Source organism: Centruroides vittatus, unplaced genomic scaffold (genome assembly GCF_030686945.1).
Source record: "Centruroides vittatus isolate TY-2023 unplaced genomic scaffold, ASM3068694v2 contig_488, whole genome shotgun sequence".
NCBI classification, from domain to species: Eukaryota; Metazoa; Arthropoda; class Arachnida; order Scorpiones; family Buthidae; genus Centruroides; species Centruroides vittatus.
Genome location: NW_027122276.1, coordinates 549,738 through 565,868, shown reverse-complemented (window position 1 = coordinate 565,868; position 16,131 = coordinate 549,738). Strand labels below are relative to the sequence as shown.

At 29.9% G+C, this 16,131-nt stretch overlaps 1 protein-coding gene across 2 annotated transcripts in view; it reads left to right on the top strand.

Moving 5' to 3' along the window:
- Positions 1 to 14,132, top strand: part of LOC136978107 (ecotropic viral integration site 5 ortholog-like) — a 90,575-nt gene extending 76,443 nt beyond the window's left edge. The window contains exons 11-18 of one of the 2 annotated variants that reach the window (XM_067273764.1): positions 7,455 to 7,622; positions 7,771 to 7,917; positions 9,385 to 9,534; positions 9,796 to 9,960; positions 10,035 to 10,181; positions 12,024 to 12,119; positions 12,201 to 12,296; positions 12,375 to 14,132. In XM_067273764.1, coding sequence (XP_067129865.1) covers positions 7,455 to 7,622; positions 7,771 to 7,917; positions 9,385 to 9,534; positions 9,796 to 9,960; positions 10,035 to 10,181; positions 12,024 to 12,119; positions 12,201 to 12,296; positions 12,375 to 12,626 — 1,221 coding nt within the window. In that variant the 3' untranslated portion in view covers positions 12,627 to 14,132. Of the gene's footprint in view, positions 1 to 7,454; positions 7,623 to 7,770; positions 7,918 to 9,384; positions 9,535 to 9,795; positions 9,961 to 10,034; positions 10,182 to 12,023; positions 12,120 to 12,200; positions 12,309 to 12,374 lie in introns of both variants that reach the window. The other variant, XM_067273763.1, reaches the window with a different exon arrangement.
- The last annotated feature ends 1,999 nt before the right edge of the window (positions 14,133 to 16,131 follow it).

Sequence of the window (16,131 nt, the reverse complement as noted above, 5' to 3'; positions counted from 1 at the left end):
AAAACAGAAATAGTGAACGAAAAGGATATATTAGTAAAAGCTGCGCAATTTCAAACAACAGTAAAAAATTTATTGCCGTCTTATTCGCGTAACTTCATATTCAATACGGATCAGTGTGGTTTTTCATACGAAATGATTTCACCAAGAACACTTTCATATAAAGGAGAAAAAAACACTATTGGATTTGCACATTCTCCAAGTAATAAAGTAACGCATTCCTACACTGTTCAATATTTAATTAATGCTAACGGACAAGTTGTAGGTAATGTATTTATTTGCTTACAAGAGGCTCATGGAACCTTTGGACGTAGAGTTCAAGCATCGCTGTTCAATGCCCCAAACGTAACTGTTACAGCTAGCTCATCTGGCAAATTATCTACAGCAATTATTACAAACTATGTAAAAGACGTATTATCTCCAAATATAACAGAAAACTCTTTATTAATAATTGACTCGTGGAGTGGACAAACAAATATTAATATTTATAATACAGTATTTCAAACATCTACAAATCAAAATTCATGCGAAATATTAATTATTCCACCAAAGTGTACGTCTATATGCCAACCTTTAGATGTCGGATTTCATAGACAATTAAAACTTTTAGCTAAAGAAATTTTAAATGCTATACAATTATTCTGTAATGATTCTTTGATGAAATTGTTTTGGACAACTAGAAATGGCATTATAAAATTACATTCGATTCTTCATCATCAATTATCTGCGCCAATATTTAATAATTTGATTAAACATGCATGGTTCACTTCTGGACTCATAAATGAAAAGTGTCAATTCTTAAATGTAAAACAAGTTTGTTTTTCTTTTTTAAACACTGACAGTTTAAATTGTGTCGAGAGTAATGGCGAAAATCTTCGATTTGTTAAATGTGCACGATGCCAACAGATTTTGTTTATTTTGCTTTGTTGAAAAATATCATGTAAATAGTTGTCCATCTAATAATTTGTGAATATAATAACTTTTAAATATATCTATTAAAATGTATTTATTTATTACGTTTCGATTGTTTTCTTTATATTTATTCTATCAATACTTTTATATTAAATTTCATTGTTAAACTAGTATATATATCTAATCTTTTATAATATTTATTTGAGTTATTTCTTCTTCTACTCTGTAAATGTAATACAGTGATACCTCTGTTTTCGTAGTGTTTAATACTAAAAAAATTAAGAAATTAATATAAAATGAGTATAAAAAACTAATACAATGGTCTCCGAAACAGAATCACCATCTAACTGTTTTTGATTGATCGAAATTAATAATAACTGTTCGGCCTCTTCAATTGTTTGCGGTCTCTGTTTCATTAGCACATTTATGCCTTTCGCTACATTAGCCTCCTTTTTGCTTCCTTTTTCGCCACAACGAAACTTATCGTGGATGACGACTTCCCGAAAAGTACATGCGACCGATTTCAGCAATTTTAATGCCAGTCACGTATTTTTTAATGATTTCCTTCAACTCGATCGTGTTCCTGGCCTTGTTCGAAGGGCTACTGGCTCTGGAAACTTTCTTTGGTCCCATGATGGAACTAAAAAGAATGGAAGCAATGAAATTGTTTGGCTAGACGCGCGGAGTAATGCTCGTACAGCAAAAAACACCGCCATGAGGACTTGTGAGCAGAAAAATGCGTGGGTCGCTCTTTGTTTTCGCAAAATTAGCAACGAGATCATGTGGCACGCCGACGAAATCCGAGGCAAATTTTTTGCAAAAAATCGACGAAAACCAAAGTCAACGAAAATCGAGGTATTACTGTATCTTCCTCAGCGACCCTTTCACTACTAAAAATTTTCATATTTGTGTTAAACTACTATAAAATAGTACGACATTTGATTGCTATTAATCCTGATTAATACTTTTAGTAAACATTACAAATTTAATATAGTGTTTGTATACTTTTAATGTAATTAAACTAAATTTTATTAATTCTTCTCCCATTTTCAAAAATTCCAGAATTTATTCTAAATGTAATATCGCCGTCTTCCTCCGCGACCCTTTCACTTCTAAAAATTTGCATATTTGTGTTTAAGTACTATAAAATAGTACGACATTTGATTGCTAATAACTCTGATTAACACTTTTAGTGAATACTAGAAATTTGTCATAGAGTTTGTATACTTTTAACGTAATTATTAACTAAATTTTATTAAAATCTATTAGATGACACTCCGACAGTTCCCTTGTTAGTGCAAAAGCTTTCAATCTTGTTCGATAACGTTAAAATATTAGAATTCCTGCCTTGCAGTATTTTGTTGAGCTCATTTAAATTGGCGAATATATCTGCCAGATATGCAAGTTTTGCTACCCATTCTTCTCTTTTAAACAGAAAAGCAAAATCTGAACCCTGGGCCTCTGAAAACGTTGGGTCTCATTTTTTAGCTCGTAAATTCGAGAAAGCACTTTTCCACGAGAAAGCCATCGTATTTCTGTATGAAACAGAAGTGACTGATGATCCACTCCCATTTCCTGACACACTGCATTAAACAGACGAGAGTTCAGCGGTTGCAACTTGATGTAATTGACAATTTTGACAACATCTTGTAGGACAGAAAATCTTGTAGGACAACAATTCATCAGGCAGAGACTTTGCCATCAGTGCTTCCCTGTGTAAAAAGCAATGTACATTTTTAATATTATGGTTTTTTTCAGAAGCCCTGGTTATAAATCCCCTAATTTTTCCCATCATAGCTGCTGCTCCGTTCGTGCAAATGCTTATGCAGTTGTGCCATTCCAAATTATGCTCACTGAAGTACTGGTCTGTTACTTTGAATATTTCTTCTGCAGTGGTATAATCAGGTAGTGGCAGACAAAATAAAAAGTCCTCTTTTATTTCATATTCATCAGTGTACCTCACATTTGATATGAGATGCGCGTGACCATTGATATCAGTAGCTTCGTCGACTTGTAGCGCAAAAATTCCACTAAGCCTTAATTTTTCAATTAACGTTGATTGAATGTCGCTAGATATATCATTAATTCGACGTGAGATCGTATCTGCTGACGCAGGTATTTTTTCGATTTCCTTAGCAGCTTCTTGGCTAATCATAATCTTGACAACTTCTTTGCAAACAGGTAAAATTAAAGTTTCAGCGAGAGAATAGGGCTTCTTGGATTTAACAATCATATTAGCGATCACGTAGCTTGCTTTCTGTGCTTTGTCTGATGTTTTGAAAGACGAACTCATGAGAGTTACCTGTTTCTTAGACTGGTCTTTCAAACGTTGAAAAAAGGCTTTGTCTTTTTGAGCCACCGATGGGTGTTTAGTAGTTAAATGTCGTAAAAGTTTACTGGGCACCATCGAATTATTACTCAAAGTTTCTCCACAAACAAGACATTTTGGGATTGGGCATGATTCGTCTCCGCAATATATAAAGCCATAACGTATATAGCTTTCATCATATTTTCGATTAACAAGCTTAGGTTTTTTCTTCGTTGACTGCTTCTTGGGAATCATTAGTTTCACTTTACAAACTTGCAGTAGGTTTAAGGAATTTATCCATTATATACACATACATGTATTAAGGTCTATTTATTTGTAATAAAAAAAAAGTCAATTACGTTCGCGACGACACAATCACAAACTAGTGGCTAGTTACTGGCGAAAAGCAATTTGTTTCAGTTTACAAAAGCGCGTGACAATGATGACTAAGCTGGGTGCAGCATTACAATATCACATTGACACGCGCATGCGTGCGGCGCGCGGGTGGGCTGTCCCGCTCCTCACGCAATGAAACGCTTTGCTCGCGTAACTCTCAGCTATGTGTAGGTGCATTATCTTTACATAACTTGACGTTTTTCCGCCGCACACAACTATTGACCGCGGCACACACTTTGCGGAACACTGCACTATGCAGCACTGGAGAACAACACTACATCTCAAGGTTCATAACACTTCCATACAAACAAACCAAATTTTTATTAGGCGAGGAATTTTTCAAGGAGATTCCTTGAGTCCTCTCTGGTTCTGCTTAACCCTGAACCCATTATCCAACATGTTAAACAACACACAATATGGTTACAATATCAGACATGAAAAAACAACACAGTTTACACTGTCACATCTCATGTAATGTACATGGATGACATAAAACTTTATGCATCCACACAAAAACAACTTCATCAACTCCTACAAATCACACATTCATACACCAAGGACATACAAATGAAATTTGGCCTGGATAAATGCAAAACATTTCACATAGAAAAAGGAATCCTGAAGAAAGAAGATTTTGCACTTGGAAATGGAGACGTTATTGAATCCATGGAAGAGGGCGAGTTCTACAAGTATTTAGGATTCCAACAGGCCAAACTAACAGAACATACACAAATAAAGCAAAGATTAATTAAAGAATACCAAAGTAGGTTAAATGCTATTCTCAGAACACAGTTAAATGCAAAACACACAGTTAAAGCAATAAACACACATGTCATCCCAGTACTCACATATTCTTTTGGAGTTATACATTGGACTCACACAGATCTTGAGCAACTCCAAAGGAAAACAAGAACAACACTTACTAAGCATAAACAACATCATCCTAAATCCGCCACAGAAAGATTAACCCTTTCACGTAAAGATGGCGGACGTGGCTTGATTGACATAGTTAACCTTCACTACAAACAAATACAGTCACTGCGAGAGTTTTTCTACAAAAAACAAGAAACATCACAATTACATAAAGCAGTAACTCTAGCAGACTCAAATAACACACCATTAAACTTACACTCACATCTTATGGACACAACACAACATATAAAAAGCATAGACAGCATTAAGCAATCATGGGCTCAAAAGGCACTCCATGGCAGGCATCCTTATGATCTGGCCCAGGATTTTGTTGACAAAACTGCGTCAAACAGCTGGTTAGCTCGGGGATGCCTCTTTGGGGAGACGGAAGGATTCATGATTGCCATACAGGATCAGGTCATAAATACTAAAAACTACAGAAAACACATACTCAAAGATACAACACTCACAAATGACACATGCAGAAAATGACACATCATGCCAGAAACTATACAACACATCACCTCTGGTTGCAAGCTCTTGGCACAGACAGATTATTTACACAGACATAATCAAGTAGCAAATATAATACACCAAGAGCTCGCAAAGAAACACAAATTAGTAGACATCCACAAACCATACTACAAATACATTCCACAGACAGTATTGGAAAACAACACGCACAAAATGTACTACGACAGAGCCATAATCACGGATAAAACAATTTACCACAACAGACCAGACATCACACTCATTGACAAACACAATAAAATCACATACATTATAGACATATCCATTCCAAACACACACAATATACAAAGCGCATGCACTGAAAAAATTAGCAAGTACACAGAACTCGCCCAGGAAATAAGGCATCTGTGGAGGATGGATAGGGTGCTTATTGTACCTGTTGTTTTCTCTTCTACAGGTGTCATACTGTACACACTACACAAAAGCCTGGGCACATTAGAATTGAATAGAAACACATACATCACACTACAGAACACCACTATATTGAATACATGTCATATTGTGAGAAAATTCCTGAATACAGACACACACTCTGATACACTTCTTTAATTTCTGTTTTGGTTATTATGCCTTGACTTTGGTCCGGCATAGTACACAGCCACCAGTGTTAACCGAGTATATCTCACTTAACCCAACAAAATAATAATAATAATAATAATAATATTTATTTTTGTAATATGGGATGGTCCTGTTACAAGGGGGGAACATAAATTAAAACATTTGTTGATAATTTACATTAATAACAGTATTTATCTTGAATTACAAAAAAATAATTTTGATTAAGTCTCGTTCTCAGATTTGTTGCTGGTCTTCCCGGACAATTTAACATATTTAATGAAAAAATTGTATAATCTTGTTATTATAGTTGGGCTCATTTGAAACAACTTTTTATAGAATTCATTAGTTGATTTACTCTCAGATAAAGTGGAAATACCGTATTTTTGCCTAATCTCTGTACAACCTCTACATGTACAGTACATATTATATGGAAGATCAAAATTTGCTCCTGACATAATTTACATGTTTCTCTCCTGATCCTTATATAATTCTGATCCACTAATATATAAAAACTGTTTAGTCAGAGCTGCATATAAAATTTTTTAATCATAAACGGTAGGTGAAAATTGATGTATTCATTTGAAGGAGGAAAGTTTAAGTTCTCCATATACCAGGGATGAAATTTTGAACTCTGTAATTTAAGTATTTCTTGATGGATAGAGTTATTAAACAAATTTTCTATTAATGTACGGTTACCAAATTGCCAGTCTTCTTCTGTATTTCCAAATAAAATAGGAGAAATTCCGTATTTAGCCAGCATTTGACTAAATTTAGTAAACCAATTGTTGACATAATTTTTCTTTGTTTCTGTTAGACTTTTCAGATTATTTAATATGGTCTTAATCCAAGGATTATCACTGTTAATCATTCTTTTATAAAATTTTTGTATTCTTGATACCAAATAGGGCTCCAATTGCAGTCGGTTTGTGTCATGTCGTATGGCATATCCAGGGACTGCTCTGTCTAACCCATATATTTTCCTTATATATTGTAATTGTATTATTTCAAAACGAGTAATCCATTCAATTCTTCATATTGGGAAAGCATAACATATTGAGTTCATCACTATTGCCGAAAAAAGTTGCATTTGTTTTTGAATTGAACTAATTTTTATTTTGACCAATAGATATATTAGGTTATTGATTAGTTTATTAGCTTTATTTCTCATATTTTTAAAGTGGGCTTCGAAGGATAGAGTTGAAGTTATATTAAGTCCCAAGTAAGAGGTGCAGATTTTTAAATTAGCAAACAGACTATAATTTTATATTTTACTAAATATTAATAATAATTTAAATTATATGAGCAATTATTTATTGTGACATTGGCACAATACCAGGAAGAAATTTTTTGTCACCATGCACCACACTTTAGTGTCTTGCCCCAGTACACCATACTTTTACTGATAGCAATAAAGTCATGCCGCTCATGTATCTAACACTGTTTAGGAGAAAATTTTTGAATTGAAATATTGTGATTTCCATCCCGAAACAGAAGTTTGTATATAGTTAATTGGGACTTCCTGCCCCTAAGCTTTCTATATCTGGTCTTTCATCTATTTAATACAATTCATGAGATTAAGGAAGGACAGACAGACTGATGACAGTGGAAATTTATAGGTCTACAATTTTTTCAAATTGCAGCCTAATAAAATGAACAGAATCAGGCATATTTTTTAGATATACGAACTTTCAAATATTATCTTAAAAATATTCTGAATTGTTTAATATTTATATTAAATTATTAAAATGTAAAATACTTTTTTGTATAATTATAAACTGTATTTTTTTTTTTTTTTTGTATTTAAGATTTTTGGCAAATTACTATTGGTTTCAATATTTAGGAAAGTTCAGCATTAGCAGACAAACTCATTCAGGGTCAGGTGAGTCGAGCTCAAGAGGCTGAAGACAATTTTACTATTAAACGAGAACTAGTTCTTCTGAAGCAACAAGAGCTTGATGTTCAACAAAAATTAGAAGAGGCAAAGAAAGAAATAAAACATTTAAATGAGGTTATTATTATTATTATTAATCTGTAATACTTAAATATTATGATATATGTTTGGACATTTCATAGAAATGAGAAATTTTAATGCATTTTATTATCTTTCAGTTGATTTAAATTCAAATATTTTAACTGTGTATTAATTTATCAAACAGATAAATTCCCAACCTCCCTCTTTAGATGAAGAAACAGAGAGACTAGTTCAGTCTCTACAGGATGAGTTGGTTGCAGTGAAGTTGAAAGAAGCCGAAACTCAAGAAACAATGAAAGAAATAAAACAGAGAATACAGGAATTAGAAGAAGTATGCAGTAATATAATTATGATTTTCAAGAATGTCTCAATAATGATTTTTTCCCTCAAATTTATAGTTTTTATATTGATCTATCTATATATTATATTCTATGATCTGATCTATATATTATAATATATGATCTATCTTATATATTTAAATTTATATAGTTTTTATATTATATTGGGATTTTTTTCTTGTCATGCTAAAATTTAGTTGATTCAATTTACAATATTTATTTTTAAAATATGCAAATATTTGTCATTTATATAGTTACAAGCAGATAAGCCTAGTGTTGCTCAGGCAAAAAAGTAAGGATAGCGAAGATTAAGATTATTACATTATAGCCAATCTTACCCATTTTTACAGAATGCAAGAATTAGGGTCCCCCCTGTTTCCAGATTAATTAGAGAATTTTTAGATGGGTCTAAATGTATGTTCGATTTCCCGCAAAAACCGCATCTGCATCTGTAAATCTTGCATGTCGCTTTCTTTTTCTCTTAACACTTCCATTGTTAAGGAATACACTATGGTACCCCACATGGTACCTTACTAAAATGCAGTTAAACATAAAAAATTGCATCTAAAATAGTACAGTAGAAGCTGAGTTCTTTAGGATAAGCCTTAATCTTTTCCCTCTCCCTTGCAGGGAGGATTTCGAAAAATCCCTTCTTAGGGTACATTACAAAAATGTACACTATTAAAACGCAATCAAAAACACATCTAAAATAGTATAATAGAAGCTGAGTTCTTCACAGTAAGCCTTAATCCTATCCCTCTCCTTCATGGGGGGGATTTTGAAAAATTCCTTCTTAGGATACGTCATGAGAACATACACTGTGTACCAAATTTCAACTTTCAACTCCTAACCATTTGGGAACCCATCTCCATTATGTTATAAGATTTGTTAATAGAACTTTTTTAATAATAATAGAATTTTTTAATGAAAGGTTAATTATTCAAATTTAATCTTTAAAATTATTCTCATCAAACTAGTTTTTTCAGAAACAGTCTTTACCAGAATAAGAATGGAGTCAATATTCATTATAATATACACATGTATGTTTTTTTAAAATTTATTTGACGTTTTCAACATTTTTGCAAGAAATATATGATTATGAAAAATTATTTTAAAAAGTCTTGCAATGAAATATGACATGATTGAATTTTTGAAATTTTTATTCTGTTTTGTTTTATTCAACTTGCTTTACTCATGGCTTAGTTACAGTGACAGTGATATACATTTAAGATCCAGCACATTAGCTCCATTCTTATTCTGGGGAATATTATAATGTCATTAATTTATACTATAAATGCTATATTGAAAATACTTTATTTTTATGATTAAGAAAAAGATCTTAATAAAATTTCCAAATTTAAAAATAAAGACAAAAGTCTTGAACTTTGAGACATTCATTTATCAAAGATTAATTTTTGAGTGAATTTCAATCTCATCTCATTCATTAACTGTTTTATTAGACAAATAAGCAGCTTCGTGAAATGAAACCGGATAATGACATTGCAAATCTTCAAGAAGATCTAATTGTTGTTAAACTGAGGGAAGCCGAAGCTAAATTATTTGTGAAGGAACTACGACAAAAGGTGGCAGATCTCAAGGCCATGTGGGAGGTAAAAAAAATTTGTAATGGTTATAGTATTTCAGTTACCTTAAGTCTTATTAATTGGGTTATTTTTAGACAATAATGAGAATGATAAGTGATTAGCTTTAGACCAAATTTATTAGTTTAGACTATTTTAGATCAAATTTATTAATTATTTATTATTATTGGAGCCCATTAGTAGCAAATTAATTAGGCTTAATGTTTTTAATAAATTTTAAAAAATTTCTAAGTTCCATTCAATTTTCATTGATTTAATCAAAAATTGTAGAAACATTTGGAGGAATCCCAAGCTGATGCCAGCAATAATAAGAAAAAGGATAAGACAACAGTGTCTCAACTTCAAGAAGAACTCATGTCAGCCAAGTTATCTGAGACAGAAGCAGTGGCAGAATTAAAGGAACTTAGGCAAAAAGTCATGGAACTTGAAACACAAGTAATATTTGATAATTTTATTTTTTATTAATTTTGAAGCTTTGAGCTGGTTTTGCAATAATTTTCTCTTCCTAGAATCAAGTTAGTTTAAATCAAATCAGAAGACAAGCTGAACAAATCCAAAATTTACAACAAAGAGCTGAACAAAAAGAAGAAAGGGAAAGAGAATTGCAACATCTCTTACAAGAAGAGAAAAGAAGACTTACAGACATAGAATCAAAGGTAAGATTGGTAAATGTAATATTTATTTTTTATGGGCAAATAAATTTTACAATATGGAATTACTTTGGGTTAATGAAAAAAAAACAAAGAAGCATGTCTAATTAAAACATTTTAGCAATGAATCTTATCAAGAACATAAACTCAATTATTTTTATACAGAATTATATTATTTAAACATTTTTGAACTTGTAAACATTTAAGATTAATATTAATCTATATTTTCTTAGTCTCAAATACTAAGATAATACAGTTTGAATATCAATATATAAAGTTGTTGGATTTTCCAGGAAGTAAGGATCTTTGTACAAGTGAGATTATTGAAGAGCTTGGAAAGCTTGTACTTTCAGTTTTACTTTTTGTAGACTTGCCACACTATATATTATTTCTGCAAACTAATTGATTGCAACTCAACTGTATTTACTGAAACAAAAGATTTTTGTTTTCTTCTCCAAATCTATTTTTGATCATATATTTGTGTCCACTTTGGATGTTCTTTTGAACTTTTTAACTAGAAACAGTGTGTTTCTAGTTAAAATATATTTACTGTAATGTAATCTTGGGCCCAAACTTAAAATTTTCAATGGTATTTCTAAGTCTGAGCTATTAACTATTAAACCACTATTCATTGAAGAAAAATAAAAATGGATGGATAGTTTAATAGTTAATATGTCAGACATAGAAATACCATTAAAAATTTTAAGTTTGGGCCCAAGATTATATTACAGTAAATATATTTAAATTGGAAATTGTATGATCTCTTCCTTTTAGTATAACAAGCCCTAGATTATAAGAATGTCTAAAGTGGACACAAGTAATTAAGGACAAGAAGCACCTGTTAACATCTGTCATGATCATTCAGATGACCTAGATGTGAATATGACTTTTACCACATTTGTAGCTTTCAAAAATACAGAGTTGTCTTAAAAACATGAATATAAATATATATATATAATGTTTACAATTATCTTATGTACTTTGAGGCCTATTAGAATAATATCTATATTTAAGTACTTGACCTAGAATAACTCATACTTCATTTAGCTTTTTGTTTGGATTTGTATCTAACTATTATTTCAGCAACCCAATAGTTCTGTTTTTTCCCAAACCTATCACAACTACTGTATGTTAGTTATGACATACAGTAGTATTACGACAGACATACATGATAAGTTTGGGGAAAAACAGCACTATTGAAATAATAATTTGATAACTCATATAATTTGGATAGTTAATTATAATATTGCTTCCATATTTTGAAACAATTTTTTTTATGAGTTTAGGTGTTGTTAGACTAATGAAACTTTTATAACAAATTTATTAAGATTTATTAGCAATTTTTATAAGTATTTATTACTGGAGATTAAAATACTTAACTTTGAAAAATTCAAAACTTTATAATAAAGGCTTTAAGATTGTTGTTTACCTGGATTTGAATACCTGGAATTAATTATTAGTATCTTCAGCCATATCATATCTTTTCTGTATTCAGTTATAAGAGAAATTATCATTATTTAATATGTGAAATCTTGTCAATTCACTTGGGGATGTTAAATTTTAATGGATTGATTGATCTATATTGTGTTTTGTATGACTCCATCCCTCTTATCATTTGGTTGAAAATGAATGAAAATGTATTTTCATTTTTGACTTTTTTGCTATTGCTGTGGATTCATTTTATGATATTACATAAACAAGAAAATAATTTATTAGAGAATTTGTAACAAAAATTCTCAGATTACACTATTTCTGTTAATATATATTTTATCAAATATAAAATACTTTTATGTAATTTAAATTGATTAAAAAAATCAAAAGATATTGAAAAAAGTAATTTCTTTTAAGGAGAAGGAACAGCAAATGATGTCACGAATAAGAGAAGTGGAACAAGAACAAATAATTGCAGAAATGAGACAAAAAATATCTGCATTAGAAATAAAGGTTTCTTATAAAATTGTTTTTACTTTTTGTATAGCTTATTAAATTATTTTTACAATTCTTATATAATGTATTTTCTTACAGAATCAAGAAATCATGACTGCTAGACAGCTACGAGGAGGTGTAGAGAATGACGAAGTAAAAGAATTACAAGATCGTATTGTCGAACTTCAAGGAGAGGCAAGATATACTGTTTGTAAAATTCTTTTGCTTTAAAAAAAATATAATTTATTTAAAATACAACAATTATAAATTTAGATAACAAGATTAGAAAACCTGAATAAGCAATTGACTTCGGCCATTGCCTACAACACATATCAGAATGATGGCATGACTTCCGGCAGTAATGAAAATAGAGGAGACAACTCCATCAACAGACTGACGAATTTATTAGACAATCATCTAATATATAGCAGAAATAATGGTACGGGTGACGATGTACTAAACGAACATTTACTATTACAACTCAATCAGAAAGGACTAATTAAAGCTGTTAACGGAGAAGTGTAATAATGATACACGTAGTTTTTTAAGGGGATTAATGTACTATACTGTTTGCTTCCAATCAAATAGCTTTGCTTGAATGCCCTTGGTAACAACAAAACTCAAAAACTGTAGCATTTGTTACATAAGTATAAGTCATATGACAGCTACATCCGTCCATCTACAGTGTATCTGCTTTGTGATATTGAAACTTTTGAAAGGGACCAATTAATAATTTTACTGTTACACTGTTTAAAAATTTTTGTTCTCTGATCTTAATTTTTCAGAAATCTAGAAACACAAAGCAAAAATTAAAATAAGTAATTGTATCTGAAATATGTAATTGTGTGGAGAGAGAATTTATTAAAAATTATCATTAATGCTGAAAGCAATAATTTTTAAGTGTGTAATATATGCATATTCTATGCAAGATTGTGAATTTGTTTTTAGATAAATGCTTAATACCATTGTTTTTAAATATACTTAATTATTTGCTTAGGAAACTATTCTGATATAAAAGCAATATTTAATTATAAAACCGTAACTTAAGTTGTGAGTTCATAAATTTTTTTTGTAGCTATCGGGTACTCATTTAGGCAGACTTTCTTCATTTTGAAGGTAAAAGGCTGCCTTGTGGCATACAATTGATACAGTGTCCACAGAAATTTAGCTTGTTGCAATAATTTGTGATCCAATAATTTTGAATGCAATATAAAAGGCTGTGCAGTGTTAAAATTTCAGTTTAGGAGATGGAATTTGTTACATTATTTTATTATTATTATATATATTATATATGAATTATGTAAAGATCTCTGTTGAATAATCGTGTGATATTTTTTATTACTATAAAATAGATAAAGTGATAAATATTTAAATTCTATTTTCTCTTTTAAAAAAAAATACTATATATATAAGAATATATATATATATATTCTATGTACTCCTTGTTTATTTATTTCTAATATTTTATCATTACTGTAAATATTTGTGTGTATGCACGTGTTTGCGCATGCCGTATCGATGTAAATAGTCGACACAGGTCACAATTTTTACCACAGAAGTTCCAGGAAAGTGTGATTGGGCAATGAATATGCTCTCGGAGGCAATAGAATTACTACCAGATTACAAGTATTATGTTGTATGTTTTACAATATAAATATTTATGAAAAAATTATATATATATATAATGTATATGTATGTGGACGACATTTTTTGGCGACACCTATGAGACCTTTTCGACGACGATTCGAGTCAACATGTGAGTTTTTGTAGACGAGAATCTCGATCGGGTATCGTCATCAGAAGTGAAGGGGATAAAAAATTGCCCCAAGAAAGATATTGTACATATCTACTATTCAAAATCATGCCCAACATTTGTGTTAAATGTAATAATCTCAAGAATTGTTTGGTTATAAATGAATGTGCAAGAAAAATCCAAAGGATTTTTTGTTGAGATTTGTATAACAATCACAAAGATACTTCTGTTATATAATTTCACTGTTTGTGTTGGGAAATAAAGAGAATTATAAATAACTGCTTGTTTATGTCAATTTTTTAAAAATATTTTAAGCTGAACAAAAATAATTTGATACAAACTAAATTTCTTAACAATTAGGAAATTGTTTTGAGTTATCAAATACCAAAAATAACATTTTCATTTTCTTTTAATCTGAGATATTGACTTAAAGTTTTCACAAACTAAATTGTTTTTAACCATTTACAAACATGCTTGAAAGCTCTTCTATTTTCATTTTAAAATTTCTGATCATTTTGTAGTAAATAATGGTTTTCAATGAAAAATTAATTATGCAAATAATTTTTATTTTTATATCCTTAAATTTAGTATTTTTCTAAGGGGGAAATTTCATTACATTTTCTGCATTAAGATAGAAATCAACTCCCAATTTTAATTCTTTATTAAGATACTGCTATGAAACTTAATTTTCTTAGAACTAAATATCCTGTAATATGCGTTACAGGGTATTTAGTTCTATTTAGAAATGTGTTAAAAACTTTAATGTATTGCACAAGTTTCTAAATTATATAATTTTTTTAAAAAAATTTACAGTAGACCCACAATTTAAGACAAGAAATTTGTCTTTTTTTTATTTGCCAATAGAGCACGCAGAAAGCTTTGGTCAACGAGTTGGAGTATAAATTACTTGAGATACAGTATTATAATTTCTTTGTGCTTATATATAATAATATTGTAATACCTCTTGTAATTGTCATTAATATGTTTTTAAAATTTGTACAATATAAGACTCTGCAATAGCAGACACCCCATTCCTACCCCAATTAGTCAAATCCGGGTCTTACCAAATTTAGTAGTTACGAAGTATGTAAATATTTGTATTGCATGTATAAAATAAATATGTTCATCATTAGCAATGCATTGTATTTTATGTAGTGTGCATATATTAAATCTTATAATGTTGCATTTAAAATTAAAAGATGATATTGTAGTTTTTAAATAAAACCTCTTCAGTTTCAAAATTGATTGAAAAATGTCAAGCTACATTTTATCAGATGCTTAAAGCATTTTTTATATATTACAGATTAAAAAGCCTGTTTTCTGGAATTTTTTTAAAATAAATTGATTACAAGCAAATTGTAAAATTGAAAAATACCATCTATTTTAAAATTTCTGGTAAATTATTTTTATAAATGGTTGCTATTTGGAATTCCTATACTATAGTATACAGTCTATAGGAGTTTCTACATTATCAGTTTTGCCATTTTCATCATTTCTTAAGATTTCATTATTTAAAAATCTATACATTACTAAACTTATTTTTTCTTACTTAGATGCATTTTATATTTTAGCATCTTGATGTTCAGTGCTTTTCCATGGTATAAAACCTGAACATTTTCTGAAATTGATACACTTTAAACAATTACTACTACAGATAATGAAATGTTACAAGCAATAATTCTATGAAAACTTGAAACACAAGTAATATTTGATAATTTTATTTTTTATTAATTTTGAAGCTTTGAGCTGGTTTTGCAATAATTTTCTCTTCTTAGAATCAAGTTAGTTTAAATCAAATCAGAAGACAAGCTGAACAAATCCAAAATTTACAACAAAGAGCTGAACAAAAAGAAGAAAGGGAAAGAGAATTGCAACATCTCTTACAAGAAGAGAAAAGAAGACTTACAGACATAGAATCAAAGGTAAGATTGGTAAATGTAATATTTATTTTTTATGGGCAAATAAATTTTACAATATGGAATTACTTTGGGTTAATGAAAAAAAAACAAAGAAGCATGTCTAATTAAAACATTTTAGCAATGAATCTTATCAAGAACATAAACTCAATTATTTTTATACAGAATTATATTATTTAAACATTTTTGAACTTGTAAACATTTAAGATTAATATTAATCTATATTTTCTTAGTCTCAAATACTAAGATAATACAGTTTGAATATCAATATATAAAGTTGTTGGATTTTCCAGGAAGTAAGGATCTTTGTACAAGTGAGATTATTGAAGAGCTTGGAAAGCTTGTACTTTCAGTTTTACTT